Source organism: Rhinolophus hipposideros, assembly GCF_964194185.1.
Source record: "Rhinolophus hipposideros genome assembly, chromosome: 1".
NCBI lineage: Eukaryota > Metazoa > Chordata > Mammalia > Chiroptera > Rhinolophidae > Rhinolophus > Rhinolophus hipposideros.
This window is the reverse complement of record NC_138047.1, coordinates 106,751,705-106,778,433: the sequence shown is the minus strand read 5'-3', so window position 1 is coordinate 106,778,433 and position 26,729 is coordinate 106,751,705. Positions and strand designations below refer to the sequence as shown.

General features: G+C 46.8%; 1 protein-coding gene across 3 annotated transcripts in view; it reads left to right on the top strand.

Moving 5' to 3' along the window:
* The window catches only part of EVC2 (EvC ciliary complex subunit 2), a gene marked incomplete at its 5' end in the record, with an annotated part of 95,928 nt that overhangs the window by 43,974 nt on the left and 25,225 nt on the right, over window positions 1-26,729 (top strand). For 2 of the 3 annotated variants that reach the window (XM_081060872.1, XM_081060874.1), the window contains 6 exons: window positions 9,403-9,642; window positions 12,408-12,583; window positions 14,526-14,685; window positions 17,371-17,825; window positions 21,840-22,044; window positions 26,254-26,376. In XM_081060872.1, coding sequence (XP_080916998.1) covers window positions 9,403-9,642; window positions 12,408-12,583; window positions 14,526-14,685; window positions 17,371-17,825; window positions 21,840-22,044; window positions 26,254-26,376 — 1,359 coding nt within the window. The remainder of the gene's footprint in view (window positions 1-9,402; window positions 9,643-12,407; window positions 12,584-14,525; window positions 14,686-17,370; window positions 17,826-21,839; window positions 22,045-26,253; window positions 26,377-26,729) is intronic. The other variant, XM_081060873.1, reaches the window with a different exon arrangement.

Below are 26,729 nucleotides of genomic sequence, written 5' to 3'. Positions count from 1 at the left end.
GTGTCTTTATGTATAAATGTTTTCAGATTTTTTGGGTAGATACCCAGGAGAGGGATTGCTGTGTTATATGGTAATTCTATTCGTAATTTTTTGAGGAACCTCCACACTGCCTTCCATAACGGCTGCACCAGTCTGCATTCCCACCAACAGTGTATGAGGGTTCCTTTTTCTCCACAGCCTCTCCAACACTTGTTACTATTTGTCTTGTTGATGATAGCCATTCTGACTGGGGTGAAGTGATACCTCATTGTGGTTTTTATTTGCATTTCTCTGATGATTAGCGATGTTGAGCGCTTTTTCATATGTCTATTTGCCGTTTGTATGTCCTCTTTGGAGAAATGTCTCTTCAGGTCCTCTGCCCATTTTTCAATTGAGTTGTTTGTTTTTTTGTTGTTGAGTTGTATGAGTGCCTTGTGTATTTTGGATATTAGCCCCTTATTGGAGGCGCTGTTTGCAAAAATCTTCTCCCATTCAGTTGGTTGCCTCTTTATTTTATCGATGGTTTCTTTTGCTGTGCAGAAGCTTTTAAGTTTGATATAGTCCCCTTCATTTATTTTAGCTTTTACTTCCCTTGCCTTTGGAGTCAAATTCATAAAATGTCCTTTGAGCCCAAGGTCCATACGTTTAGTACCTATGTTTTCTTCTATGCAGTTTATTGTGTCAGGTCTTATGCTTAGGTCTTTGATCCATTTTGAATTAATTTTGGTACATGGTGACAGATAACAGTCCAGTTTCATTCTTTTGCACATGGGTTTCCAATTCTCCCAGCACCATTTATTGAAGAGGCTGTCTTTCCTCCATTGTATGTTTTTTGCTTCTTTGTCAAAAATTATCTGTCCATATCTGTGCGGTTTTATTTCTGGGTTCTCAATTCTATTCCATTGGTCTATGTGTCTGTTTTTCTGCCAATACCATGCTGTTTTGATTATTGTAGCCCTGTAGTACAAGCTAAAGTCAGGGAGTGTGATACCTCCAGTATTGTTCTTTTTTCTTAGGATGGCTTTGGCTATTCAGGGTCTTTTGTGGTTCCATACAAATCTGATAATTTTTTTTCTGTTTCTTTAAAAAATGCTGTTGGGATTTTGATGAGGATTGCATTAAATCTGTATATTGCTTTGGGTAATATGGCCATTTTAACTGTGTTGATTCTTCCAATCCATGAGCACGGAATGTCTTTCCATTTCTGTGTGTCTTCAATTTCTTTTAAAAATGTCTTATAGTTTTCAGCATATAAATCCTTCACATCCTTGGTTCAGTTTATTCCTAGGTGTTTTGTTCTTTTGTTGCAATTGCAAAAGGAATTTTTGTTTTTTTGAGATTTCATTGTTAGCATATAGGAATGCAATGGACTTTTGTACGTTGATTTTGTAGCCAACAACTTTACTGTATTCGTTGATTGTTTCTAACAGCTTTTTGGTGGAGTCTTTAAGGTTTTCTATATATAGCACCATGTCATCTGCAAAGAATGACAATTTAACTTCTTCATTCCCAATTTGGATGCCTTTTATTTCTTTGCCTTGCCTGATTGCTCTGGCGAGGACTTCCAACACTATGTTGAAAAACAGAGGTGATAGGGGACAGTCGTGTCGTGTTCCTGTACGTAGAGCAAAGATATTAGCTGAGGGCTTGTCATATATGGCCTTTATTATGTTAAGGTATTTTCCTTCTATACCTATTTTATTATGTGTTTTAATCATGAATGAATGTTGTATCTTGTCAAATGCTTTTTCTGCATCAATTGATATAATCATATGATTTTTGTCCTTTATTTTGTTTCTGTGATGTATCACATTGATGGATTTGCGGATGTTGAACCATTTTTGTGCCCCGGGGATGAACCCCACTTGGTCATGATGAATAATCTTTTTAATGCATTGTTGTATTCGATTTGCTAGAATTTTGTTTAGGATTTTTGCATCTGTATTCATCAGAGATATAAGTCTGTAGTTTTCTTTTTTTGTGTTGTCCTTACCAGGTTTTGGTATCAGGGTAATGTTGGCCTCATAAAATGAGTATTGTGTCTTCTTCAATTTTTTGCAAGAGTTTGAGCAGGACAGGTACTAGATCCTCTTTGAAGGTTTGGTAGAATTCACTAGTGAAGCCATCTGGTCCCGGACTTTTGCTTTTGGGAAGGTTTTGGATGACTGATTCAATTTCCTTACTGGTGATCGGTCTATTTAGATTTTCCAGTTCTTCGTGATTCAGCCTAGGAAGGCTATATGTTTCTAAGAACTTGTCCATTTCCTCTAGTTTATTGAATTTGGTGGCATATAGTCCTTTATAGTATTTCTGGATGATCCTTTGTATTTCTGTGGTGTCCGTGATAACTTCCCCTCTTTCATTTCTGGTTTTGTTTATTCGTGTCTTTTCTCTTTTTATCTTAGTGAGTCTAGCCAAGAGTTTGTCAATTTTATTAATCTTTTCAAAGAACCAGCTATTTGTCACATTATTTTTTTTCTATTGTCTTTTTGTTCTCTATTTCACTTAGTTCTGCTCTGATTTTTATTATTTCCTTTCTTCTGCTGACCTTGGGTTTTATTTGTTCTTCTTTTTCTAGTTTTTAAAGGTGTAATGTAAGGTTATTCATTTGTGATTTTTTTTGTTTCTTGAGTTAGGCCTGTAATAATATAAATTTCCCTCTTAAAACTGCTTTCGCTGCATCCCAGAAATTTTGGTAGGATGTATTTTCATTCTCATTTGTTTCTATGTATCGTTTGATCTCCGCTCTTATTTCTTCTTTGACTCAGTCGTTCTTTAAAAGTATGTTGTTTACTCTCCACACATTTGTGTTTTTTCCTGCTTTCTTTTTGCAGTTGTTATCCAATTTCAAAGCCTTGTGATCAGAGAGTATACTTGGTATTATTTCAATCTTCTTACATTTGTTGAGGCTAGTTTTATGTCCTAATATATGGTCTATCCTTGAGAATGTTCCATGTACACTAGAAAAAAATGTATAGTCTGATGTTTTCGGATGAAGTGCTGTATAAACGTCAATTATGTCCATTTCATCTCATGTGTCATTTAGGGCTGCTCTTTCTTTCTTTATTTTCTGTTTGGATGATCTATCCATAGCTGTCAGTGATGTATTTAAGTCTCCTAGTATAATTGTGTTTTGGTCAATTTCTCCCTTTAGTTCTGTTAGTAGTTGCTTGGTATATTTCGGTGCTCCCTGATTGGGGGCATAAATATTGATGACTGTTATGTCTTCTTGTTGTATAGTCCCCTTTACCATTATGAAATGTCCATCTTTGTCTCTTGTTATCTTTTTCACCCGGAAGTCTGTTTCATCTGATATCATTATGGCTACACCTGATTTTCTCTGGGTGCCATTTGCTTGGAGTGCCAATTTCCACCCTTTCACTTTGAGTCTATGCTTGTCCTTGTAGCTGAGATGTGTCTCTTGGAGGAAGCATATGGTTGGGTTTAGTTTTTTGATCCAATCTGCTACTCTGTGCCTTTTCATTGGTGAGTTCAGTCCATTTACATTTAGGGTGATTATTGATATGTGAGGATTTCCTGTCATTCTATTTTTGGTTTTCTGGTAAGACTGTGTCTCCATTGTTTCTTTGCCTTTTATTAAATTATATATTTCAATTCTGAATTTTTTTTGAGTTATTACCATTAAGTTTATGTAAAAGAAAGTTTCATATTTACAGTATTCCACGTTCTTTAGCATGCTGACTTTCTCCACTCCCATATTCCAGTTCAGGCCCTTACTCTCTCCTCTTGTATGTTTTGGTTGTCACAAATTATCTCTTTTTATGCGGCTCTAATGGCGTCCTTCAGCATTTCTTGTAGTGCAGGTCATGTGTTAGAAAATTCCCTCAACTTCTGTATGTCTGGAAAGGTCTTTATTCCTCCTTCATATCTAAAGGATATCTTTGCTGGATATATTATTCTTGGCTTATAATTTCTCTCTTTACTTAGTTTGAATATTTGATTCCACTCTCTCTTGACTTGTAGAGTTTCTGCTGAAAAATCTGATGACAATCTAATGGGCTTTCCTTTGTAGGTTACCGTCTTCTTTTCCCTGGCTGACTTGAAGATTCTTTCTTTGTGGTTGATTTTTGACAGCTTCAATACAATGTGCCTTGGAGAAAGCCTGTTGGGATTGAGGTAATTAGGTGTTCTATTTGCTTCTTGGATTCGAGGATCCAGTTCTGTCCACAAGTTTGGGAAGTTCTTGTCTGTTATTTGTTTCAATATACTCTCCGTTCCCTTCTCTCTTTCTTCTTCTTCTGGTATGCCCATTATTCTTATATTGCTCTTTCTGTTGGAGTCAGAAAGTTCTTGTAGAGTTGTTTCATTTCTTTTAAGTCTCAAGTCTCTTTCTTCTTCCATCCGTGTCATTTCCAGATTTTTATCTTCGATGTCACTTATTCTTTCCTCCATCTAGTCAACTCTACTACTTAATCTGACTATTTCGTTCTTCATTTCTTTTACTCAGTTCTTAATCTCCAGAAATTCTATTTGGTTCTTTTTTAAAATTTCAATCTCTTTGGTAAAATGTTCATTTTGTTCTTTGATTGTGTTTCTAAGTTCATTAAACTGCCTGTCTGTGTTTTGTTGCATCTCGTGGAGTTTTTTAAGAACTGCAATCTTGAATTCTCTGTCATTTAAGTCACATATTTCCATGTCTTTAAGTTCATTTTCTGGAGACTTTCCATTTTCTTTCTGAGCTGTCTTATTAACTTGGTTATTCATGATAATTAATGATTTATTATTTCTCTTCCTAGATATCTACAGGAGTGGGTTCTGCAACAGGTTGATAGGAAGAGGTCTTTCTATTGTTTTCCAGTACTTGTTGGTAGAATGTTTTATTTTCTCTCCGACTGCAGCCTTTTTTTTTCTCTCTGACATAGTAGTGTGCTCTGTTTTCTCTGCGCTATTCCAGCTTCTCACACAATGGGGGGATTCCCTGGGAGACGGGCTTCTCCTCTGTTAACAGTTCACCTGGGTCATAGGGTGCCACGTCCCTGTGGGGATGTGAAGAGCTTTTGAAGTTCCAAAGCTCTTCCTGTACCCAATTCAGAGCCCTATGTTTCAGCAGTTCTGTTTACGCCTGCAGGGATCGGCCCAGATAGGTGGGGCCAGGGGCGGGGTGAGTTGTGAGAGGTGGCCCAGAGCAATGGCAGCGACCACCACCACAGCCGGTCCTGCTTCCACACCTCCCTCCCCTTTGCCGGAACTAGTTGGGCTGTGAATCTGTTTCTGCAGTCCACAGTTCTCAGAGCAGCAAAAATCCTGTCCTTTTGATCTGACACTGCTACTTGATCGCTTCTAGCACCGGGCAGGTGGGGGCAGGGCGAGCTCTGGGAGGGTAGGGAGGGGCGGCTAGTCTCAGTGCCTAAGGCTTCTGTTCTCCGCTTGGCAGTGAGGGCTTAAACCACCGTGTTCAGCCTTCTTCCCTCAGTCTTTGCTCCGAGGTCTCTGCCGTGAGCGAGCGTTGGGTTCAGCGGTTTTGTATGCTGCCCCCTCAGCCCTGTGGGCCGTAAGCGGAGCCCTAGCAGTCCGAGTCCTTCCCTCTCCCGCAGCTGCGGTAGTTCCGGGAGCAGCGGGCTCAGAGCACTGAGCTAGGTCTGCGTCCTGCGCCTGCCGGCTCCGTCTCCGCACTTCTCCTCTCCCTCCTCCCCCGCTTGCGCGATTCGCCCACCTTTAGGTGAATTCAGTAGTGGGCCTCTTCGTCTTGCCTGTCTGCTGTGCAGGGAGTCTTTTGTGGAGTTATAGTACAATTTGTTGTAAATTCCACGGGAGATTTCAAGAGGCTCACCTCACGCCACGATTTTTATGACGTCATTCTAAGGACACTTGTCATTGGACTTAAGACCCACCCAAATAATCTAGGATGATGTCATAAGATCCTTAACTTAATTACACCTGCAAAGACCCTTATTCCAGATAAGGTCATGTTCACAGTTTCTAGGATTTAGGAAGTGTATGTACTTTGGGGGACCGCCATTCAGCCCACCACAATTCCACTGGCTGACCCCAGTCTCTGATCTTTGTCTTCAACTCCGTGTTCCCTTGAACCAGGCATTAAAGAGGGTGTTGAATGCACTTCTCAGTGATTCAGTGTCTCAACAGTCTCATGATCTCTCTCTTGTTTCCTAAATTTGTTGCAATTTTTTTTCCTGTAAACATAGTACGTATTCAGTGAGGGAGACTTGGAAAGTTCTAGATAGCAGAGGCAAATGGGACCCCTGAGCATGTTTTTGTCTGGCCCATGGTTTTTACGTCTTGAAAAGATTGTAAAAATAGAATATGTGACAGAGACCTTTGTGTGGCCTGCAAAGCCTAAAATATTTATCTGGCCCTTTACGGAAAAGCTTGCCAACTCCAACTCCAAAGCATAAAAAGAAAAACACTGGGGGGAAAAAAGGAAACCCCTCCCACCACTCAACAGACGATCATTCGTTCGGCCTGTTTATTAAGTTCCTCCTGCGGGCCTGACCCTGGAGGTGCAGTGACATTAGCATGGCCCCGCTCCTGTTTCTTGGAGTTTGGTATATATTGTAGCCTTTTGCTTCATACATTTCTTTTTTTTACAAAATAAACCTTAAGCAGTTCATATAATGTACATCTTGCTTGTTTTCACCTAACGTCACAGCATAAATATTTTCTGAGTGTATTAAATGCTTTCACGCTTACTTAGCGGCATTCACTGCGTGCTGGGCCTTGTTCTAAACACATCACACGGACCTGCTCATCAAATCCTCACACCAACTCAGTGAGGTGGGAATTGATAAGGTCTCACTTTTCCAGGTGAGGAAACCGATTCGGAGATGGTCATCTGCCTGAGGACACGTAGGTGGGGCCAGGACGCATGCCCAGGCAAGCGTGCCCCAACCATTGGTCCTCACGGTCACCCTAGTGCAATGACCGTGGTGTTCCCATGCTGCCATGCTACCCCATCCTGGTGGGCTTCTGCCTTTTCAGAGCTTTTGCTACCAAAAGACTGCCTGAGCAATGCAGTTTTCGGTGTTTTCTCTTTCCCCAAGCCGCTGGTGTGCAGTGGGAGGCCACCATCATTGTGGATCCCTTAGGTCACCGTGTTCAGAGACAAGTCACTTACATGAGCCAGTCTGCTTCCAAAATTAGCATCTGAGTTGCAGAAGTTAACAGACCTATTTCCCTTCCTGTCTGTGCAAGCCAGTCCATCTCACAAAAACACAGACTACTTAGGCTTACCTATACATTCGTTGCCGTCACCTTTAAATACGATGCGTGCAAATATCTTGGACGTATTTGTCCACCAAGACTTAGTTTTTTAAAAAGCAAAATGAGCAATATTAGCTTTTTTGAGTGAAGTTTAGGAATTCCAGTAATGACTACAGAGATTAAGTCTGTTCACATTTAAACGCCTGTGTCAGTCCTCCCAGTTTGCAAAGCATTTCTGCCCTGAGAGGCTGTGGGGACAGTAGGGACGATCATAGACTGAAGGCAGATGGCTTGGGTTTAGGTCCTTGCTCTGTTCTTTCCAGAAGGCGCATTGCTCAGGGCCCTTGGGTCTCGACTTACCCATCCTTAAATTGGGGATGACAGTCCTGCCTACCCTTTAAGGCTGTGACTCCTTGGGTAGCTCTTAGACTAATGCCTGGAACGTTGGTCCTGTGCTTGCGTTTGAGGTGATGCACCATTTAGAGTGATCTTCAGAGAATCCATGACATAGAACAGTCCAAGAGTGTGGGCCCAAGTCCCAGAGGGGAAGCTTCTGGCAAGCAGCCACACTGCCGGCTTCAGGCTGTGTCCTCTATCTGGGGACTCTCCTCCATACACAGGGGCTTCCTGGCTACTTAAAGAAGGGGCAGCAAGGGACACGGCCTGCCCTGAGCTGCCCACGGCTTCCTAACTCCTTGGAGAGTATCCGAAAAGATTCCTGAAGTGCAAGAACTCTTACATTTTAACCATGTCTGATGGCTTTCATTTTCTAAAACATTTTGACAATGGTGCATCTTGCTCAATTGAATGCAGCGAGTGTAAGTGTGGTACAGACATCATTCCTGGACACGACTTCACGTTCTTGGTGGTGCAGTCAGCATTGTGACCAGCACTTTTTCCACAACAGCCTGGTGCAGGCTGTGGTTGTCAAGCCAGAAATGAAGTGCCCTCTCCTGGTCCATGCGCCCCGCTGCCTCCAAGGACAAGTTGCTTTTCTAGACACTCAAAGCCACAGGATAAACATGCCTCATTTCCCTGAAAAGTCTATCCTAGAGGAAAGTTCAGGGAGGAGTTGGGGGTGAGGGACCTTTTTTTTAATCTACCTTTAATAATGCACATTGGTTGCCAATATTTAAAATATAAAACTTCATATAAAAATCCAGACTTCCAGCTTCTCTTAAAAACTGGGAAGGTATGGCTGCACTGGGTCCAGATTCCTGCAGGGCCCTCTTTGGTGGGTTGAGTCGTGGCTGGCCCTGCAGGCAGAGCTGCTCATTCCACTTTGCCCCAGTCCCCGCACGCCCTAGCATCTCACACCAGGCCACCCCACTCATTTCTACACATGACATTCCCTGCTTGGCAGGCCTGAGGTGTGTGTCTCTTGTTTAGGGTTTAGTCTTCTCATCTGTGCCACAGGAGGGTTGAACTAGGTTGGGGTTTGAACACATTTCTGCAGGTCTCTGGACTCCCCTTAGGAGGGCAGTGTATGTGGATATGGGGAGCTCCCATCCAAACTTATTCTAGGGAGTGTTTCACAATGACACAAACATATCATTGCCTCAGGCCTTATTCTTCAGCAGAAATGTAACTCTAGTAACAAGGACAGATGATTTTGTGTTAGGTTTGCATGTGTGTGCACGCATGTGCTTTTTGTCCTGGCTGTGAGAAGCTGACAAGCATGAGGCTGCTCAGTTCTGGGAAACGCTGCTGCAGCCTGTCCTCCTGTCATCTTACTGTTTTCCAGAATAGTCTTAAAGCAGAACATTCACAGGGGAGGAAATCAAGCTGCCTGAAAATGGCCTGTAAAATGGGACGTTGTGTGTGTGTGTGTGTGCATTGTGTACATATGTGTGTGTTCCATGGAGTGTGCATGCTTATGTGTGATGTGCACTGTATTGTGTATATGAGTATGCATGAATGTGTGTGCATGTATGTTCCAGGGAATGTGTGTGCTCATGTGTGCACATATGCCCATGCATGCATGTACACTGTGTTGTGTGTGTGACTGCACGCATGTGTATGTATGCATGTGTGTGCACACGTGTGTGCATGCATGTGTACATGTATAGGTGTGCACATGTGAGTGTGTGTACATGCACATATGCTTTGTGCGTGTGTACATGCATGTGCATGCATGTGCATACATGTGCATGTGTGTGTATATATGTGTGTGTATGTATGTATGTGTGCGTACATGCCTGTCTGCCGTGTCAGCCTCTCACGTGCTGCCTCTTCTCTCCACAGTCCGCGGTCGAGTGCAGCAGCCTCCTGCGGACCTTGCATGGGCTGGAGCAGGAGCACTTGAGAAGGTCCCTCGCTCTGCAGCAGGAGGAAGACTTTGCCCGGGCTCACAGGCAGCTGGCCATTTTCCAGAGGAACGAAGTGCACCGTATCTTTTTCGCCCAGATAAAAAGCGCTATTTTCAAAGGGGACCTGAAACCAGAGGCAGCTAAAATGCTACTGCAAGATTACGCTAAAATACAGGTAGTGCCTCAAATCAGGCTCACTGGGAGACACGAGTCATTTTCCTGACCCGTTGCAGTAAATCCCTCCTCTCCCAGAGCTAAGGCCTGTGTCTTCTCTTGTGCTGCGGATGAGTGAATTAACTTTCTCTTCCTTCCACCCTCCGTGTGTGTGAGCTTCCAGTAAGCAGGACAAATGGGGGCGTAAAGCCCAGGCCCGGGACTCAGGTCGACCTGCACTTGAATTCCAGTTCTGTTACCCACCAGCTGTGTCAGTTTAAGTAAATTGCCCGACTTCTTTTGAGCCTCAGTTTCCTTACCTGTAAAATGGGGGTAATAGAGTACCGACACTCACGGGGGAGTGACGGAAATTGAGTGAACTGATTCATGAAAGCCAGTGCTTGGTACAAAATATGTCTATATAGCAGTGAAAATCATATAACTATAAACGTGCGTCTATGTGTGTGGGGGCGGGAGGGGGCGCCTGTTACAGTCCGTATGTGCCTGCATGAATTTGTGTCTATTCTTGCATATATGCTTAGGTGATGGTGACAATAGTTTATCTGAGACTGTCAACATTACTGTGGAATTTGCCGTGAGGCCGGCACAAGGTGAGATCACTAATGTGTAATCACACACCAGATTTCCGGTCCTGGCACAGGCCCAGTGCATGAGGGTGTGACCGAGCAGGGTGGTGCCAGGAGGAGACCACGTGATCACCGTGAACCTTTGGGGAGACAGGGCCACTCTCAGGAGGCACAAGGACTTGAAGAGGACAGAGCAGCCTCTCCATTTTGCTCTAGGTTTTCCCACTGAACTTCAGTGAGAGCAAACATAGTAAGAATTCTGTCATCCTCCTCATTCGGTATTCAGACCCTGTGGCATCACTTAGATTGTAGCAGATTCTGCAGTCCTTTTTCTCCTCACGAAGGGCAGTGGCTGACTCTCAAGGCAAGAGAGAGTCATGCATGGAAAGAATGCGTGTGATTGTTAATTACATGGGTCAAAGGAGTAAGTGCCTCAGTGATAACCTCCACAGACCAGGCTTTTTTGATCGGTGCTGCTGGAATATTTGTGGGTGCTGCCTGTGAGTTTCCTTACGCGGTGGCCCAGGTCACCAGGTCACGTGGGTCCAGTTCTGGGGAGAGCAGGAATATTACCACAGTGTTCCCTTCCTATTGATTCTGCTTCCAAGGCTTTCAGGGTGATGCTGGCATTTGGCTGTCTGACCATCCAGCTTTCACCATCTGGATAGTACGAATTCTCCGGTGCTGGGACTGGTGATATTACAGCTTTCGTGTGGAGAGGAGACCATCCATGATGTCAGAAGTCTCTTGTTGAACAATGTACTAATCTTTTTGGTAGTAGCTCATCGCATGGGCATTATTTCCACAGATGGAGAAAAGACAGCAGAATTGATCAGTGGGGTAGTACCACTGAGGCTAGTGTTTTACTTCCTGCTGGTCTCATTACTGAGGTTCTAATTACTATGCCGCTGGGTAAAGAGGGATTTGGGGGGGCAGCTGCCTATGAAGTTAGAGCACAGGCCCTGGAATTTGATTGCTGAGTTCAAATCCCTCTCGGCTCTTCACCAGCTGTGCGATGTGGACTCAGCTTCCTCACTAGGGAAATGGGAATCATATTAATAGTACTCTCTCCCTAGATTAAGTTAGATAAGGTGAGAAAGGCTCTGGGCCCAGTGTAAGGCCCAGAGAAGACACCCAGCGTAAGCTAGGTTACTATCCTCTCTTCTGTTTGGTTGGGTGGTGTTCATTTTGTAGACCGAGGAAAACTTCTTGCTGCTCTTTGTGACTGCTCATCTCGTCTCCTCTGTGAGTGTGGGAGTTCCAGGGGTCAGCGCCGGTGGCTGATGGATCCCAGACCTGCCTCACCTGTGCTGTGCTGTTTTGGGAACACCGTGGGCGTGCATGTGTGCCTGAGGGAAGGACAGGTCACTGACTGAGTGACATTTACATCCCGTGTCTTAGGGCGGTAAAGTTGTTTTGATGACTCCCTACCTTCTAGGACCAGGGTACTACTGTTCAAAGCCCTCATTTCTTTTTTTTTTTTTTTTTTTTTTTTTTTTTTAATTAAAGTTTATTGTGATGACAATGGTTAGTAAAGTTACATAGATTTCAGGTGTACAATTCTGTATTACATCATCTATAAATCCCATTGTGTGTTCACCACCCAGAGTCAGTTCTCCTTCCATCACCATATATTTGATCCCCTTTACCCTCATCTCCCACCCCCCACCCCCCTTACCCTCTGGTAACCACTAAACTATTGTCTGTGTCTATGAGTTTCTGTTTCTCATTTGTTTTTCTTGTTGTTTTTTGTTGTTCTTGTTTTTGGTGTATATACCACATATCAGTGAAATCATATGGTTCTCTGCTTTTTAAGAATAACAGCATGGCCTTGCAAACTAAGCTGAAATTTCAACTGAAAATTCTATTGCTGGGTTTTACCACTGTCTTACTGACCTTGGGCAAGTCATTTAGCTTCTATGTATCAATTGTTAAACTGTGAGACATAAGTGATATTACTAATTTTCCCCATGGGCAAAGCCCTCATTTCTTATTCAGAGAGAATTTTCATCTAATAATTCTATCTAATAATTCTATCTAGATATAATTTTATTCTAAGCCTTTGCTAAGTGTTAATCTCCGTGCTCCTTTTCCTGTGTATTTCCTTTGAAAAGAAAATGTAATATTTTAAATGTCTAGAGAGCATTTTTCTCTAAACGCTAATTATGCATATTTTCTTGATTTTTTTTTTTTTAAACAGGAAGACGTAGAAGAGTTAATGGACTTTTTCCAGGCTAGTAAGAGGTATCATCTAAGTAAGAGATTTGGCCACAGGGAATACCTGGTCCAGAACGTAGTGTCATCAGAGACCCGTGTGCAAGGCCTTCTGAGCGCTGCGGCTGCCCAGCTGACCCTCCTTATCCAGAAACACGAGAGGTAAAACCCCCAAGCCATCCTGATGGGGCAAACAACCGCCTTGCTCCTCATTCCTCATCCAAGACCATCTGCTTGTGTTCAGTCGTTGACTGTACCGCTGCTCCTTACTTATTCTAAGAACGCTCTAGTGGTAAGACTCCTTTGCATTCTAGAATTTGAAAAACATCATTCGATAGTCGAGATGACCGGGCAAGGAACCCCATGTGCCCATCATTCAACCCCAGTAGATACCACAGCACGGCCAATCCTGCCGTAGCTAGATATCTCCACCCTCGCTTATTTTAGAGCAAATCCCCCACATTTCATTGAGAAACCGGTGTTGGAAGCTGACATGAGTTGTGGTGGGAGAGCCCTCTTCCTGTGTGCTCTAGCTCCCTGGGGCTCTTGCATTCACCTTGGGAGTGAAGGATCAGTACACTGATGCTTATCTTGGACCACGATAGGTTTTTCTCAGCAGCACCGGGGACACCATACATGTGGGTAAACAGTGATGAGGTCCCTTGTCATCAGTGCAACCCCTCTCCTCTCTACCGCGTTCCTTGTCACCCAGACTTGGAGGTGCTTCAGCGCAAACAATGAAGCGTCTTCTTTTTAGGTTACGAGAAGCTCTAAGATGAATAGGGACGTGACGATAGAGTTGGTTTCTTATGATGACCTGTGGTTTTATGAATTGGTTCCACTACCTAGGTAATTTCATTAGGTCGTTGCAGCTCTCACTCTATTTAATGAGGATTCTAGAAGGTGCAAATTATGTGAACAAACACTCCTTACTCAGAGATGCTAATGGCTTGTCACTGAAATGGACTTGATGTTCCTGATTAATTTTCACTCAAGTGAAAGAAACAGTTCCTTGCCTTGAAGTGAGGTATCCGACAGCGGGGTGTACGGCTCTGAGCAGTTACAGGACATGCGTTTTACCTCTGATTCTTAAATTCTATTGTAAAGGCCGGCACAGGCTTAGATTTCTAAAACATATCTACCATTCATTCATTCACCTATTCGTTCCTTTAAGAAGTTTCCATGGAGCATCTTCCCTGTGTCAAACGGGGGGCCCAGCCCAGGAATGCAGACAGACCGGGACTAGTAGTCGTAACAATGGTAATAACAGAATGTATCAGTTGGGATTCTCCAGAAAAATGGAGCAGATGTAGGTGAGGAATTGGTCATACGATTATGGAAGCTGATCTGCCATCTGCCAGCTGGAGACCCAGGAAAGCCAGTGGTGTAATTCAGTCCGGGTCCAAACGCCTGAGAACCAGGGTGCCAATGATGTAGATTCCAATCCAAGGGCAGGAGAAGGTGAGATGAGATGTCCCAGCTCACACAGTGAGGCGGGAAAAAAAGGGGGGAATCCCACCTTCCTTCACCTTTTGTTCCATGCAGACCCTCAGCAGATTGGATGCTGCCCATCCATACTGGGGAGGGCAGTCGGCCCACTGCGTCCACACATGCCCATGCCAATCTCCTCTGGACACAGCCTCACAGACACACCCTGAAGCAGTGTTTGAGCTTGGCACCCCGTAGCCAGTCAAGTTGACACATAGAATTAACCCTCACAGAGTATTCCCTACATTTACCTCTTGGACTTTGCTTGTGCCTTTCCTGTCACCAGGAATTCCTATCCTGCCATCTCCTCTTGGAGGATTCTATCTGTACCACCATGGTCCCATTGAGTGTTAATTTCTCCCAGAAGTCTTGCCCCATTTCTGCCCTAACGAGGATTACTCTCCAGACGTTGAGCTCTCTCTGCACGTCTGTAATGACGCTGACTTGAGTCTTCCTATATTCCAGTAATGTCTTAGCTGCCCATTCTCTTACTCCTTCAGGGTAAACATGTGTCTGATGCAATCCAAACTAATATGGTGACGTGTTCCTCTACAAGAGTCAGGCTCAAGGTGAGTTTGGAGAAGACATTAAGTAGCCCCGTGTCTTTTTCATCTAGAGCAGGGTACTTGGACGAAGACCAGATGGAAGTCCTGTTGGAACGGGCTCAGACCGAAGTCTTTTCTATCAAACAGAAGCTGGACAATGACTTAAAGCAGGAAAAGAAAAAGCTCCACCAAAAACTAATCGTTAAGAGAAGGCGAGAGATACTGCAAAAGGTACATACGGAATTATGCTGTTGCTTCTCTGCATGACCTTTTTGCACAATCACCAAGTGCCAGGTACCCAGGCATTGCCATCAGAGAGCTGGGAGCCAAGTGGCAACCAGGCAGGTGTCCTGATGTGCCATCTGTGGTTGGCCGATGGTGTCTTTTTGGCAGGCTGGGTCATGAAGGGTTCTATAGGTCCTCTCCAGCCTCAGCAAAGCAGAGGGTCGTGATAGATGAGGGCAGGGGTGCAGGCGTGATAACGACAATGCTATAACATTTACTGAGTGTTTACTTAGCGGTATGCTAAGTGCATTATAGAAGATGGCTTATTTAATCCTTACATTCATTAACCCTATGAGGTCGTACTACTGTTTTCTCTCTCTCTCTTTTTAACTGAACACACTTAGGCTTAGAGAGCTGCAGTGTCTTAGTCCGTTCAAGCTGCTGTAACAGAATATCACAGACTAAGCAGCTTATAAAGAACAAAAATTTATATGGAACAGTTCTGGAGGCTGGGAGCCCAAGATCAGGGTGCCAGTGTGGTGGGTTTCAGATGAGGGCCCTCTTCTCACTGTCGTCACATGGGGGACGGGTGCGGGAGCTCTGTGGGGCCTCTGAGAGAGGAGCACTAGTCCCATTCCTAGGGGCCCCACCCTCATGACCCAAGCACTCCCCAAAGGCCCCACCTCCAAATACCATCACATGAGGCATTAGGTTTCAACACATGAGCGATGGGGGGACACAGCATTGCAGTCACAGCATTCAGTCACGTGGTCCAGTTCGAACACCCAGTAAGTGGCAGACTCGGGAGTGAAGCCAGGCCTGTTTGACTTAGAGCCTGGGCCTTGTTCTTGACTCGAACCTGCTCGGATATTTGCCAGCCTGCGAGAGGAGAGACCGACACGTAAACACATAAATACATCCTAATGTGCTCACTTCCTGCCATGTGCTATGGGCTGCAGCAGTGCAGACAGGAAGTTACTCTTTCTGCTGGGGAAGGTTTTACCGAGCAGGTGGAGCATAAACTGAGTCCCAGGGGACAAGAGTGCATTTGGTGTGTCCCAGTCCAGGGAGGACAGCGCAGGGGGCGGGAGGCACTCAGGCGAGCGTGCCCTGCTGCGCCTGGGACTCTGAGAACATGACAAGTTGGGGTGTCGGGCAGATGAGGGCAGGGGCGAAGGGGATGTGGCTGGGAGTGTGGGCACGGCATGCCAGGCGGAGGCGTCACCGTCATCCGTGGACAGTGGGAACGTTGGCGGGTTTTCAGGAGAAGGACGTGATCAGATTTAGGATTTAGGAAGCTCACGAGTACCCTGTCGCCTAGAGTTGGAGGAGCCTGGCAGTGTAAACACCAGGTAGGCTGTGGTGCTCGGCCAGGTGAGAGCTGACGAGGCCCTAAACCTGAGACAGTGCCCTGAGGGATAAGGACAGATTCCCGGGGCACATGGGACGTACAGGAGGAGACCCAGGTGGTTGTCCGGTACCATTCAGGAGGGAGGGAAGGCGATTAGAGAATTATTTTCACTTGGTCAATAGAAGCTCCGCGTTTACTGATCACAGTCTGGGCCCCACAGAAAGCCATGGTTCTCACCGTGACTGTGGACCTCTCCCCCATCTGAGCATCGCCTCACCCGTCTCCACTGGCTAAAGGATCAAACCAGTGGGGCCCAAGACCACAGTTCTCTGATAGTCACGCCTGGTGCAAGGGGCAATCTAGAAGCATGGCTGGACCCCAGAGGGCCCAGCAGTCTTCCATAAATATCATTTCTTGTAGCTGCTTGTGGTAAAACTTGTGAGTGGCAGAGTTAGGATGTAGCTCCATGAAGACAAAGGTTTATGTAGTGTCTGCAGTGCCGAGGACACTTTATTTGTAGAATGAAAGAATTGGCACTGTCTGGTCACCAGGACCCACGAACATAAGGAGGACAATCCCATGTTCTCACAAAATAGAACCGAGACTATCCACAGGTGCACCATTATAAAGAACACCACGATGGACAGCTTCATGTGGCAGCTTTTTTCCTACCACCGGGCCTTTGCTCCTACTGTTCTTTCTCCCAGGAATGTTCTTTCCCGGTATCTTAACCTGGTTAAGATATGACCTCATCCGTCCGGTCTCACTTGGATCTCCTTCCTTAAAAGGCCTTCCCTGACCTCATTTACATGGTCTTTCGTGGATCTCAGGATTTGCATCCTTAGTATCACGAGGGGCAGTTGCCAGGTGCCTGGCACATAGTAATAACAATAGCAGACATTCATTGATGTGAATTCTGCACCGGGCTGTTCTCTGGAGCTACACATGAATGAAGCGACTCACTGAATCCTCACAGCTACTCTGTGCGGTGAGCCCATTGTTCTCCCCACTTTACAGATTAGGAAATCGAGGCACAGTGAGGATAAGACGCTCGCTTCCAGTCACTCGGCTTGTCAGTGGAAGAGCCAGGACTGGAGCACAGGGCGTCTGCCTCTTGGGCTTTACCTAGTCAGTGAATGAGTGCTTGACAAATGTCGAACAAGTGAAGTTTTTACTCTATTTTGGGTTGTTTCCTCAAGGATGATTTTCTAACTGTGAGCTTGGGGAAAAGGCTGCACCATTCTGAGCCTCCTCTGGCAAATGCCCAAAGTGTTTGCGCAAAGGGCTCGATGCCCTGAGCCTTGTCCCCATGTCCTTCTCCTCTCTGCAATCCCTGCCAGCACAAGGAGCAGCGGAAGGAGCAGCTGTCCATCGGGGAAGCCTTCCGAGCGGCCGAGGACGTGGGCCAGTACCTGGGCCAGTGGAGGAGCCTGGTGGCGGGCCACAGCGCTGCCCTGGAGGAGCTGCAGGAGCGTCTGGACCAGGCTGCCCTGGACGACCTCAGGGCCCTGAGCCTGTCACTGTCCGAGAGAGCCACCGAGGAGCTGCGGCGTCTCCAGAGCTCTCTGATGACCCAGGAGCTGCTCAAGCGCGGTGTGCCCTGGCTCTTCCTGCAGCAGATCCTGGAGGAGCACGGCAGGGAGATGGCTGCCCGGGCCGCACAGCTCGAGGGCGAGGAGAGGGACAGGGAGCAGGAGGGCGTCCAGAACGTGAGGCAGAGACTGAAGGACGACGCGCTAGAGGCCTCGATGGAGGAGCAGGCAGAGCTGAGGCGCTGGGGGCACCAGATCTTTATGTGAGTTTCCCTGCGGCTTTCTGTCTCCTCCTCTCCTCCTCTGGGTGAGGGAGGGATTACACCCTGTGGTTAAGGGATGGCCAAACACACGACACTGACACCGGCCAGGTGAACTCCACGCCATTTGTGAGTCACGTGTACTCAGCCAGGGCAGAAGGACACCACATGACATTGGGGCCCTTTGGGGGTTGCAGAGAAGAGCAGGGGTTGTGGGAGGCAGACTTTGTAGTAACAAGAGGGCGAGGGGCCCCTAGGTTCCCACAGGAGGATGTGATCGGTTTGTTTGAATAATTTCATGGGCAGCCAGGAGATTGAAACCCCCTAGCAGTGGATAAGCAGGAACTGTGCCTGGTCCCCTGGTAAGAAGTGTGTGTGACAATGGGAGCAGAGTGGGGCGGGGGGCTCTTTTCCCTTTAACGAGTGGACCCGCCGATCAATATTCCTTAAAGTTGCTTTCCCTTTCAATCAACCAACCCAGAAAACCCATTTAAACAAAGAAACAAAACCAAGACCCTTTTCGATTTCTTTTCTTGGTGTAGATCCTCCACAGTTTAAGCCGACTCTTAGTCTCAGTTTAACTGCTGAACGTTGAGCCCTTTCTATTAGAAATGGTTTCACTGACATAGGTTGTGGAGGGGGTGTTGTGGGTCAGGGGTGAGGGAGAGGCAAGGGGGGGATCTCAGTGTACCTGGTAGGTCCGTCCAGCCTCCCCACTCTGTGGTTCCATTGCTCTGTTTGCTGGACACCAGTGGTCCTCCCCTCCTGCACCGAGGCCGGCGCTCTTCTTGAACCCTTGGAGCGATCATTCTGCAATGTCCATCGTTCCTTGGGCAGTTGCCGCCCATGGCACAGGACCTTCCTGGCCTCAGTGATTTCATGGCTCCTGCTGCTGTTCCCACGGACTGACCTTGCTACCAGGGAGGATGGGTCCTCAGGTGTTTGCGGACAGTGACCTTGTCTTGGTTTAGCCCAACTGACCTCTCTGCTCTTTCTCATCTCACTTTATGGTTGTGTCCTCGTGTGTATTTCCCCATCTTTGTGAATGTTTTTTTTCTTGAACAAACAAAATGCTGTCTTTTCCAAGCCCATTAAAATCACATCTTTAAACACCACTTCCTGTTCCCACGAGTTCTCAGCAGTAATTACTCAGCTCGTCCTACATCCCACCAAAGTCACTTTACACACTCCAACCTCTGACTCTTCAAAGCATCTGACTTGGACTTGACATCTTTATTACCAGGTCATTTTCTTCAAGTTCATTTGGATCCATTTTGCCGGGAGTCTTACTAAAGCTGTTGCTGATTTAGTCGTCCAGCAGAAAAAGAGAGATCTCATTTTGCTATCGGAAAACACTTTATGGGTTAAAGAGGGTCAGCTGACAATGCACACGTTGTGAGTCTGCTCATACACTTTGCTCTCTTAAGATTGTAAAAGGTTGCAGCATTTATTGCTGAGGCATTATGTAAAACTGGCTTGCACGGTAGTTTTGAAACGCATTTATATGAGCTTCCCGATTTCCAGCAGGATGGAGTTGCTGTAAACCTGGTTGGATAGAGGAGGAATTAATGAGGATGCATCTTTGTCAGGGAAAGCATGTGTTTGAGACTTCTTTCCTAGTTCCTGCCTGGATTTTAAAGTCTTTTGGGACAGAGACCCTGTTTCCCATATTTCTGTATTATTTTGGTGCCTACGTAGTAGAGGGTGAAGACAGCAGGCTCAATCAGGGTCAAAGATGGGCAAGAATAACGACTCACTAATTTCCAAGTTGCCTTCACTTTGCATTCCTCATAACCAGCAAACACAGGGAGCTATGATGCTCATTCCCCTCTGGGAGGTACAAGGGAGCAGCTGCAATTTCCTGAGGTCCTTTAAAAAAACTGGTGGACCCCATGGGGTGAGAAACCCAAGAGAGAGGTGTCAGCAATGTGGGCTTGCTTTTGGCCGTGGTCCAGGTCAGCCCTGATGATCTTATTCGATTTCTATGGGGGAGCCATCCAGCTGAACCATAGTCCTGCACTCCCACGTTGAGGTTTGGACGTGATGGGCCTGGCCCTGGCCTCCCAGAGTGGTGTCCTGCAGACATCTCTGCATTTTAAAGCTTCCAAGAAGCATATTTTATGCAGCTAGTGCTGACTGAACATTGTCAGAATAACCAAACATATCCATGTGTCTAAAGAGAATATTGGTTAAGAAATGAACACACATTGTCCAAAGCAGGAAGGAAGAGAAAAGGCCTCTCCCTCCACTGCTCTGTCATGGATCCGGGAGGTAATTCTGACCAGAAGTCCCCAGCATCTCACTGGCCAGAACTGGGACCCGCGAGGCAGGCGAGTGAGCTTGTGGCCCTTCTCCCTGGAGCACGGGCAGTGGGCCTTGCCTGAGAGGAAAGGGGGACGTTCCTCAGTGTACATTCAAACTGAGTTGCTGGAAGGATTCGTGGTATGTGGGTAAATGTATTTGTTTCCTGGGCCCGTCATAACAAAGCACCACAAACTGGATGATCTGAAACAACAGAAATGTATCCTCACAGTTCTGGAAGTCGGAAGTCTGAGATCGAGGCCTGAGCAGGTCCTGCGCCCTCTGAAGGCTCAAGGGCAGGGGTCAGTCCCTTGCCTGTCTCCCAACTTCTGGGGTTGCCTCAGTCCTTGGCATTGTTTGGCTTGTAGGCAGGCCCACCCCTCCAGTCTCTGCGTCTCATCCCTTGTGCGTCTCCCTGTGGGTGTGTCTTTTCTTCGTATAAGGACTCCAGTCATATTGGATCAAGGGCCCACCCTACTCCGGTGTGACTGACTGACTTCGTAATTGCATCTGCACAGACCCTGTTTTCAAAGATCACATTCACAGGTACTAGGGGTTAGGACTTGAACATACCTTTTGCAGGGGTGGGGGAGCCACAAGTCAACCCATAACGTTAGGTCACTCAGCATGGCTTTCAGCCTCGAGTGTGTTTTCTCTAAGTGATAACTGTCAATCATCATCCTTTAAGACCAACGCAAGGCTGCCCTGTTCCCTGACCCACCTGAGTGGAGCTGGGCATCTCTTCTCTGGGCCACTGGACCCTCTTTACAGTATGCTACTGACTAGGCTCAATGGACAAACCTTTGCTTTCATCTGTTTCTAAAGCAAGACCAGATTATCTTCAAGTCATGAACACGGGAAGGCTTGTCGCGTCTTCACAGACCCACTCACCGCCTCGTGCATTCAACTCTGAGTTCTCAGCTCTAAGAGGATGTCATGTCCAGCATGATAGACATCTGATGCTCAAGAAATACTTCCAGAATAAAGGCGTGATTAAGGACATAATGTGGTTTTTTTCTAGACATAGATTTAACTAATGACTTTCACTCTTTGAATTTTCAGCTTTCCCACCCCCAGCACACCCTCCGCTATTTTCTGTAGAGAACACATTGCTATTCTTTAAAAAATTTTTAACTTTATTTATTTTTCAATTATTGTTGACATACAATATCATATTGGTTTCAGGTGTATACCATTGTGATTAGACATTTGTATACCGTATAGAGTGACCACCCCAATAAATCTAGTACCCCCTGACACCAAACATAGTTATTACAGTATTATTGACTGTATATAAGTCTATATTCCTTATGCTGTATTTCTCATCCCCATGACTATTTTTATAGCTGGCAATTTGTACTTCTTAATCCCTTTACTTTTTCATCCAGGCCCCTCCCATCTGTTGACTATCAGTTTGTTCTCTGTATCTATGAGTCTGTTTCTGTTTTGTTTGTTCGCTTATTTTGTTCTTTAGATTCCACATATAAATGAGATTGTACCATATTTGTCTCTCTCTGACTGATTTATTTCATTTAGCTGAATACCCTCTAGGTCCATCCATGCTGTCGCAAATAGCCAGAGTTCATTGCAGCATTACTGACAATTAAAGATATGGAATCGACCTAAGGGTCCATCGATGGACGAATAGATAAAGATGTGTGACAGGCTCATACCGCGGAACATAACTCGGCTTCATCACTGTTCTTGCTTTCCCAGGAGGCTCCGCTCCTCGGCCTTCTCCCTGTCTGAAGAGGAGCTGCTCAGGGTGAGGCAGGAAGTTCATGGCTGCTTTGCCCAGATGGACAGGAGCTTGGCCCTCCCCAAAATCCGGGCCCGTGTCCTGCTGCAGCGGCATCAGACTGCTTGGCGAGAAGCAGAGTCCCTGAAACTGGACCAGGCGCTGGCTGCCCCTGAGCTGCAGGTACGATAGACATCTCGTGGCTGCTTGATTGCAGAGGTGGGGCACGTCCCAGCTGCTGATTTGATGGAATCTAGACCCACGGCCCCTGCTCGGCTCATCTCATCTCACTCACCCCATCCTGTCCTTCCAGCCACGTTGGCTTCTGCTAACCTTAAGGTCTTTAGTGGACACAGCGGTGCCCAGCCCAGACCCCCTGGCCTGGGTCCTTTCACTGCCCAGCAGCAGCCATGAGTGTTAGCCGCTCACGGCTCACAGACACACCCCTCTGCGGGGCCTTGTTCTGGGCAGTTGGGAACCACCTGGCCTGCGAGGTTACTCTCCCGTCTGGTCCCTCAGCCATACCCCACTGACCTACTCACGGTACAAAAGGCTGGCCCTTCCTGTAAGTGGCACTAGGAAGATGCTCACCTCAGCCCAGGTGGGCAGGAAAAGAGGTCTCTCGTGCTGGGCCTTGTAGGATGATGGTAGCTGCCTGTTCTGAGCACCTGTTATGTGTCTCAAGGGCAGACACTTCTTGGGTGCAGTGTTTGCTCCAGAGCCCTATGGACCAGTCAAGGCTAGACCTTACCTGGGACTCCTGCTCGCATGGCCCTTTCCGCCTCCTGTCCTGGTTCCTTCATTCCCCATATGTTGCTCCGAGTTCCTCTCAGGAAACCATGGGCACCCCAGTCCGCCTGCAGCTCTGCCTTTGGGGAACCTGACCCAAGACAGGGCTTTGAACTTGCTGTTTCCTCTGCCAAGAATGCGCTTCCCCCAGCTCTCTGTGTTCTACTCACATCTCAGCCCAAATTTCACCTGCACAGAGGTCCTCCCTGAGTACCCATCCACAAGGTCCCTCCCCTAGGCATTCGCGTCACATGGCCATGCTCCATGGTTTCGTATAATTGCTTGCTGTGAAATGTCCCGGTCTCTTGTCTTGCTCATGGCCTGTGCCTCCATGACAAGCCAGCCCCTGAAGCATTCACCACTCCATCCCCAGCACCTAGAAAGTGCCTGGGGCGTAGCAGGTTGCAGTACATTTTGTTGACCGAACTAACCAACCAACCTCAGATGTGTGTGGAATTTTGGCGCTTCCCTTGGGTGGTGACCTGTAGAGCTCGAAACCATATTAAAGTCTAGGCTTACACTCTCTCCCCTGGAGTCCACAGCAGTGCCAGGAGGCAGGTGTTATGTCCCATTTTACAGGTGAGACAACCAGCCAGCAGAGGAAAAATGAGAAGGTAGGAGAACTGGGCTTGGAGCTGGTGTTTTCTGATTTTTAAACTCACTGCCCTTCCGGTAGGGGAAGAAAAGAAATTCAGACATATCTTGTCCTTATAAAAAATCAATGGACAGAAACAACTTGGAAGCTTTTACATTCTTTCATGTTAAAAAAGGGCTTTTTGTTTCTATTCTCAGAAGGGCACAGGATATGTAAATAGTGCTAATTAAAGAGTGAGGTACAAATTGTCAAAAAAGTTTTAAAGGATTTGGAATAATGAATAAAAATTTTGCCCATAAGTAAAGTGAAGTGTGTCTGTCTGCCCTGCTGACCAAGGGCCAATCCTGCAGGAATTAAGTTAAAGGTGTCCCACGTGTTTGGCTTTGAAATGGAATTGGCCCTGTACCTTAAAGGGGCAGATGTGTCAGCCCTGGGTGTGAAGAGTGCTTATTCAATACATTCTAGAAGAAATGCATGGAAGGGTTGGCATCCGTGGTTGGCTGAGCCTGGCTCCCTTTGCAAGCACCATGTTGAGAAAGCGGTGGTGCAGATGGTGCTGCAGCCTGATGGCACCAGCAGAGAGAGTGGCTCCATCACCAGGCTGAGCAGGTGGATCCAGGCCCGCCTTTGCCTGCCTGTGAGTTTGGACGAGTCACTGTGCAGACAAGCAGGATGGGGAGCTTTTCATTAAAAAAATTTTTTTTGATGGCTTAGTGCATTTTATTGGTTTTCAATTTTTTTTGTTCTTGATTTTTCAGTTTTTCATCTGTAAAATGGGTATAATGCAGATTATTATGGGAATTAGATGGCCTGATATGTAGAAAAGAATTAGTTGTGTTCAATATATTACCACTTCCTTGGGCCTCCCTCACCCCATCTTTCTTTTCACCACTAGGTAACCCCTCAGTTTCCTCCCTGTTGACCTCTGTTTGGAGGTCCCTAAACAGGGACAGTACCTCATGGCTGACATAACTTGTGGTGGCTCAGGGCTCTCCAACTATTTATGTAAATTAGTTTCTTAGGACGTCATAATCTCTAAGAGACACACAGGTCAGATTTTCACGGTCTTTCTTTAAGCTTTTGTGTGGCTCTCTGCCAGGATGTAAGTTCCGTCATGATCTCAGGGCCCCACGTGGCCTGGCCCCTGACCAGACATGTGCTGGCGGGTCTTGGTGGGGGTTTAGGGAGATGGGGAGGAGGTGGTCCTGATGTGCAGCATTTGCCCATTTCCCTGGTGTAAATACTCCTTCTAAAGCCAGTTTCAAGCTGCCAACTTGACATCACTGTGTGTGTGCTGGGAAGAGATGCAGAGGGTTACCTCTCACCCGCCAACCCCCCCTCCCAGCCCCCCCCCCCCCCCCCCCCCGTCCCTGCCTCTCTTAGCTTTATCCCCTCCCAGCCCCAGTCCGTGCCCTGGGCTTCAGGGTCTTGCCTACCAACTTGGCGCTGTTCCTAAGAGGCCTTGACCCACAATTTCCTTTTTTTGATAATATCCCTGTTAGACCAGGAGATGAACACTGTAGTTAATTCATGGAATCAGCTGAGTCCAGCCTGCGTTTTTAAAGAGATTAGGCTCTGGAGTCAGGAAACTTGAGATCTAGTTATCTGAGCTCCCAAGCTGTGGCTTTCGGCCACCGATTCTGCTCTTCTGGTCTCAGTCTGCCCCTCTGTTGAATGGGGCTGTTTGAACTCTTTGAATTACTGTGTATGTGCTTGCTTCCTCTGAGTGGACTGGGGCAGGTCACCATCCTAAGGTTTGGGGGTCCAGGGCAGAGTCTGATGGGCAGGCTGGAGTCCATGTCCAGAGCAGGCTCTGGGAGATCGCGGGGCCTCAAGGGATATGAGAGAGAAGAGGAAGGGCAGGCAGGCAAGCTGGGAAGGGGAGGAGACCAGCCCTCACTGGGGAGTGCCCACCTGCCATGTACTGCCCTGAGTATCTTAGGTGTGCAGTGCTGTGTTGTGTCATGCTCCTCTATGCTGTGCTGTTTTACTATGTTTTGCTATGTTATGTCATGTCCTATTGTTATATTCTTATGTTGTAGTCTGTTGTGTTATGTTATTCAGTTATGTTATATTGTATTACCTTGTGGTAGGCTGAATTATGTTATGTTCTGTTTATTATGTATATGTTATGCAGTGTTACATTCTTACAGTAATCCTATGAAGTAGATATTATTATCCCCATTTTACAGGTGTGCAAACTGAGGCTCAAAGATTGCAGCATCTGTGACATTTATTCATTAATCGAATAACAATTTACTGAGCACCCATGACCTCACCTTCAACCACTCTCAGCCTTGCTCAGTCCACTCCAGCCCCAAGTTTGTTCCTCCTTCAGGGCCTGGCACCCCCTGCTTCCAGATTTTCACACGCCTGACACCGTCTTGTCATGTGGGTGTCAGCTGCACTGTCACTTCCTCACATTTGTGAAGATGCAGATGAGTGTGTGCAGGTGTGCACACTGTTCTAGGAGGATCCATCTGTGTCAATCACTGCATGGTGCCTCCTTGCACTGATGTATACAACTGTACTCAGCAGCCTTTCACCTCCGCCAGCATAAAATAATCCCCCATCACTCTCACTGTCCCCTTGTCTTTCACTCACCGACCGTCTGAGAGTGTCTGTTATTTGTTTCCACACCACTGATGGTTTTCTCCACAATGATGTAAGCTTCACCAGGGCAGGGCCCCCTTCTGTCGTGTTTCCTGCTCAGAGAGGCCGACCGGTTGAGGTCCCACTGCTGGAGAGGAGGTGGACCCACGTTGGGGCCGCTGCCTGTCTGACTACAACGCTCTGGCCTTCTCCTCCCTTTAGTGGGAGGAGCCACCGGAGACGGTGAGGACCGAGCCCCATGAGCTGATCCAGGACAGGGTACCTCTGTCCTCTCTCCAGCCGAGGCAGCTGTGCAGTTCTGAGCTGCAGACGCTTCTCGGTTTTGAGAGACTTGGGGCTGCATGAACTTGTTGGCTGTTGCTTTGGTGCCAACGTTTTCTCTCACCCGTCTCTAGCAACAGTCCAGGGCGAGAAAGCCACGCTCCAAGAGTAAAAGCAAGATAGACCTTTTGAAGAAATGCATTGAAGACAAAATTCAGCTCTTTGACGAACCGACCCCTGAAGACCTGGTTGAAAAGGTCAGTGCTTCTGCCTCCTCTGTTTTTCCCTTATTGCACTTGGCAGGGCTGGCTGCTTGCCCTGTGGCTGCAGGGCACACACAGCCCCTGGGGGCGACAGCTGCCCATCTCCTGCAAACACCCAATTTCTAAGCCAGGGTCCTGCAGATGGGACCCGTCCCTCCCCCTCCTGCCTTTCCCCCTGGTCCTTCTGTCTGGAACCCTCTCCCTTCTCTTCTCTACCTGGAGGTCTCCAGTGCACCCTCTGGCCCCAGCCATCTGCCCGTGGGTGCTGCCATCTTCGTGCCTGGACTTACCTTCCCACCTTTCCTTACCTAGATAAGTAAACATTGTCCATAGCTATCCTCAGGTAT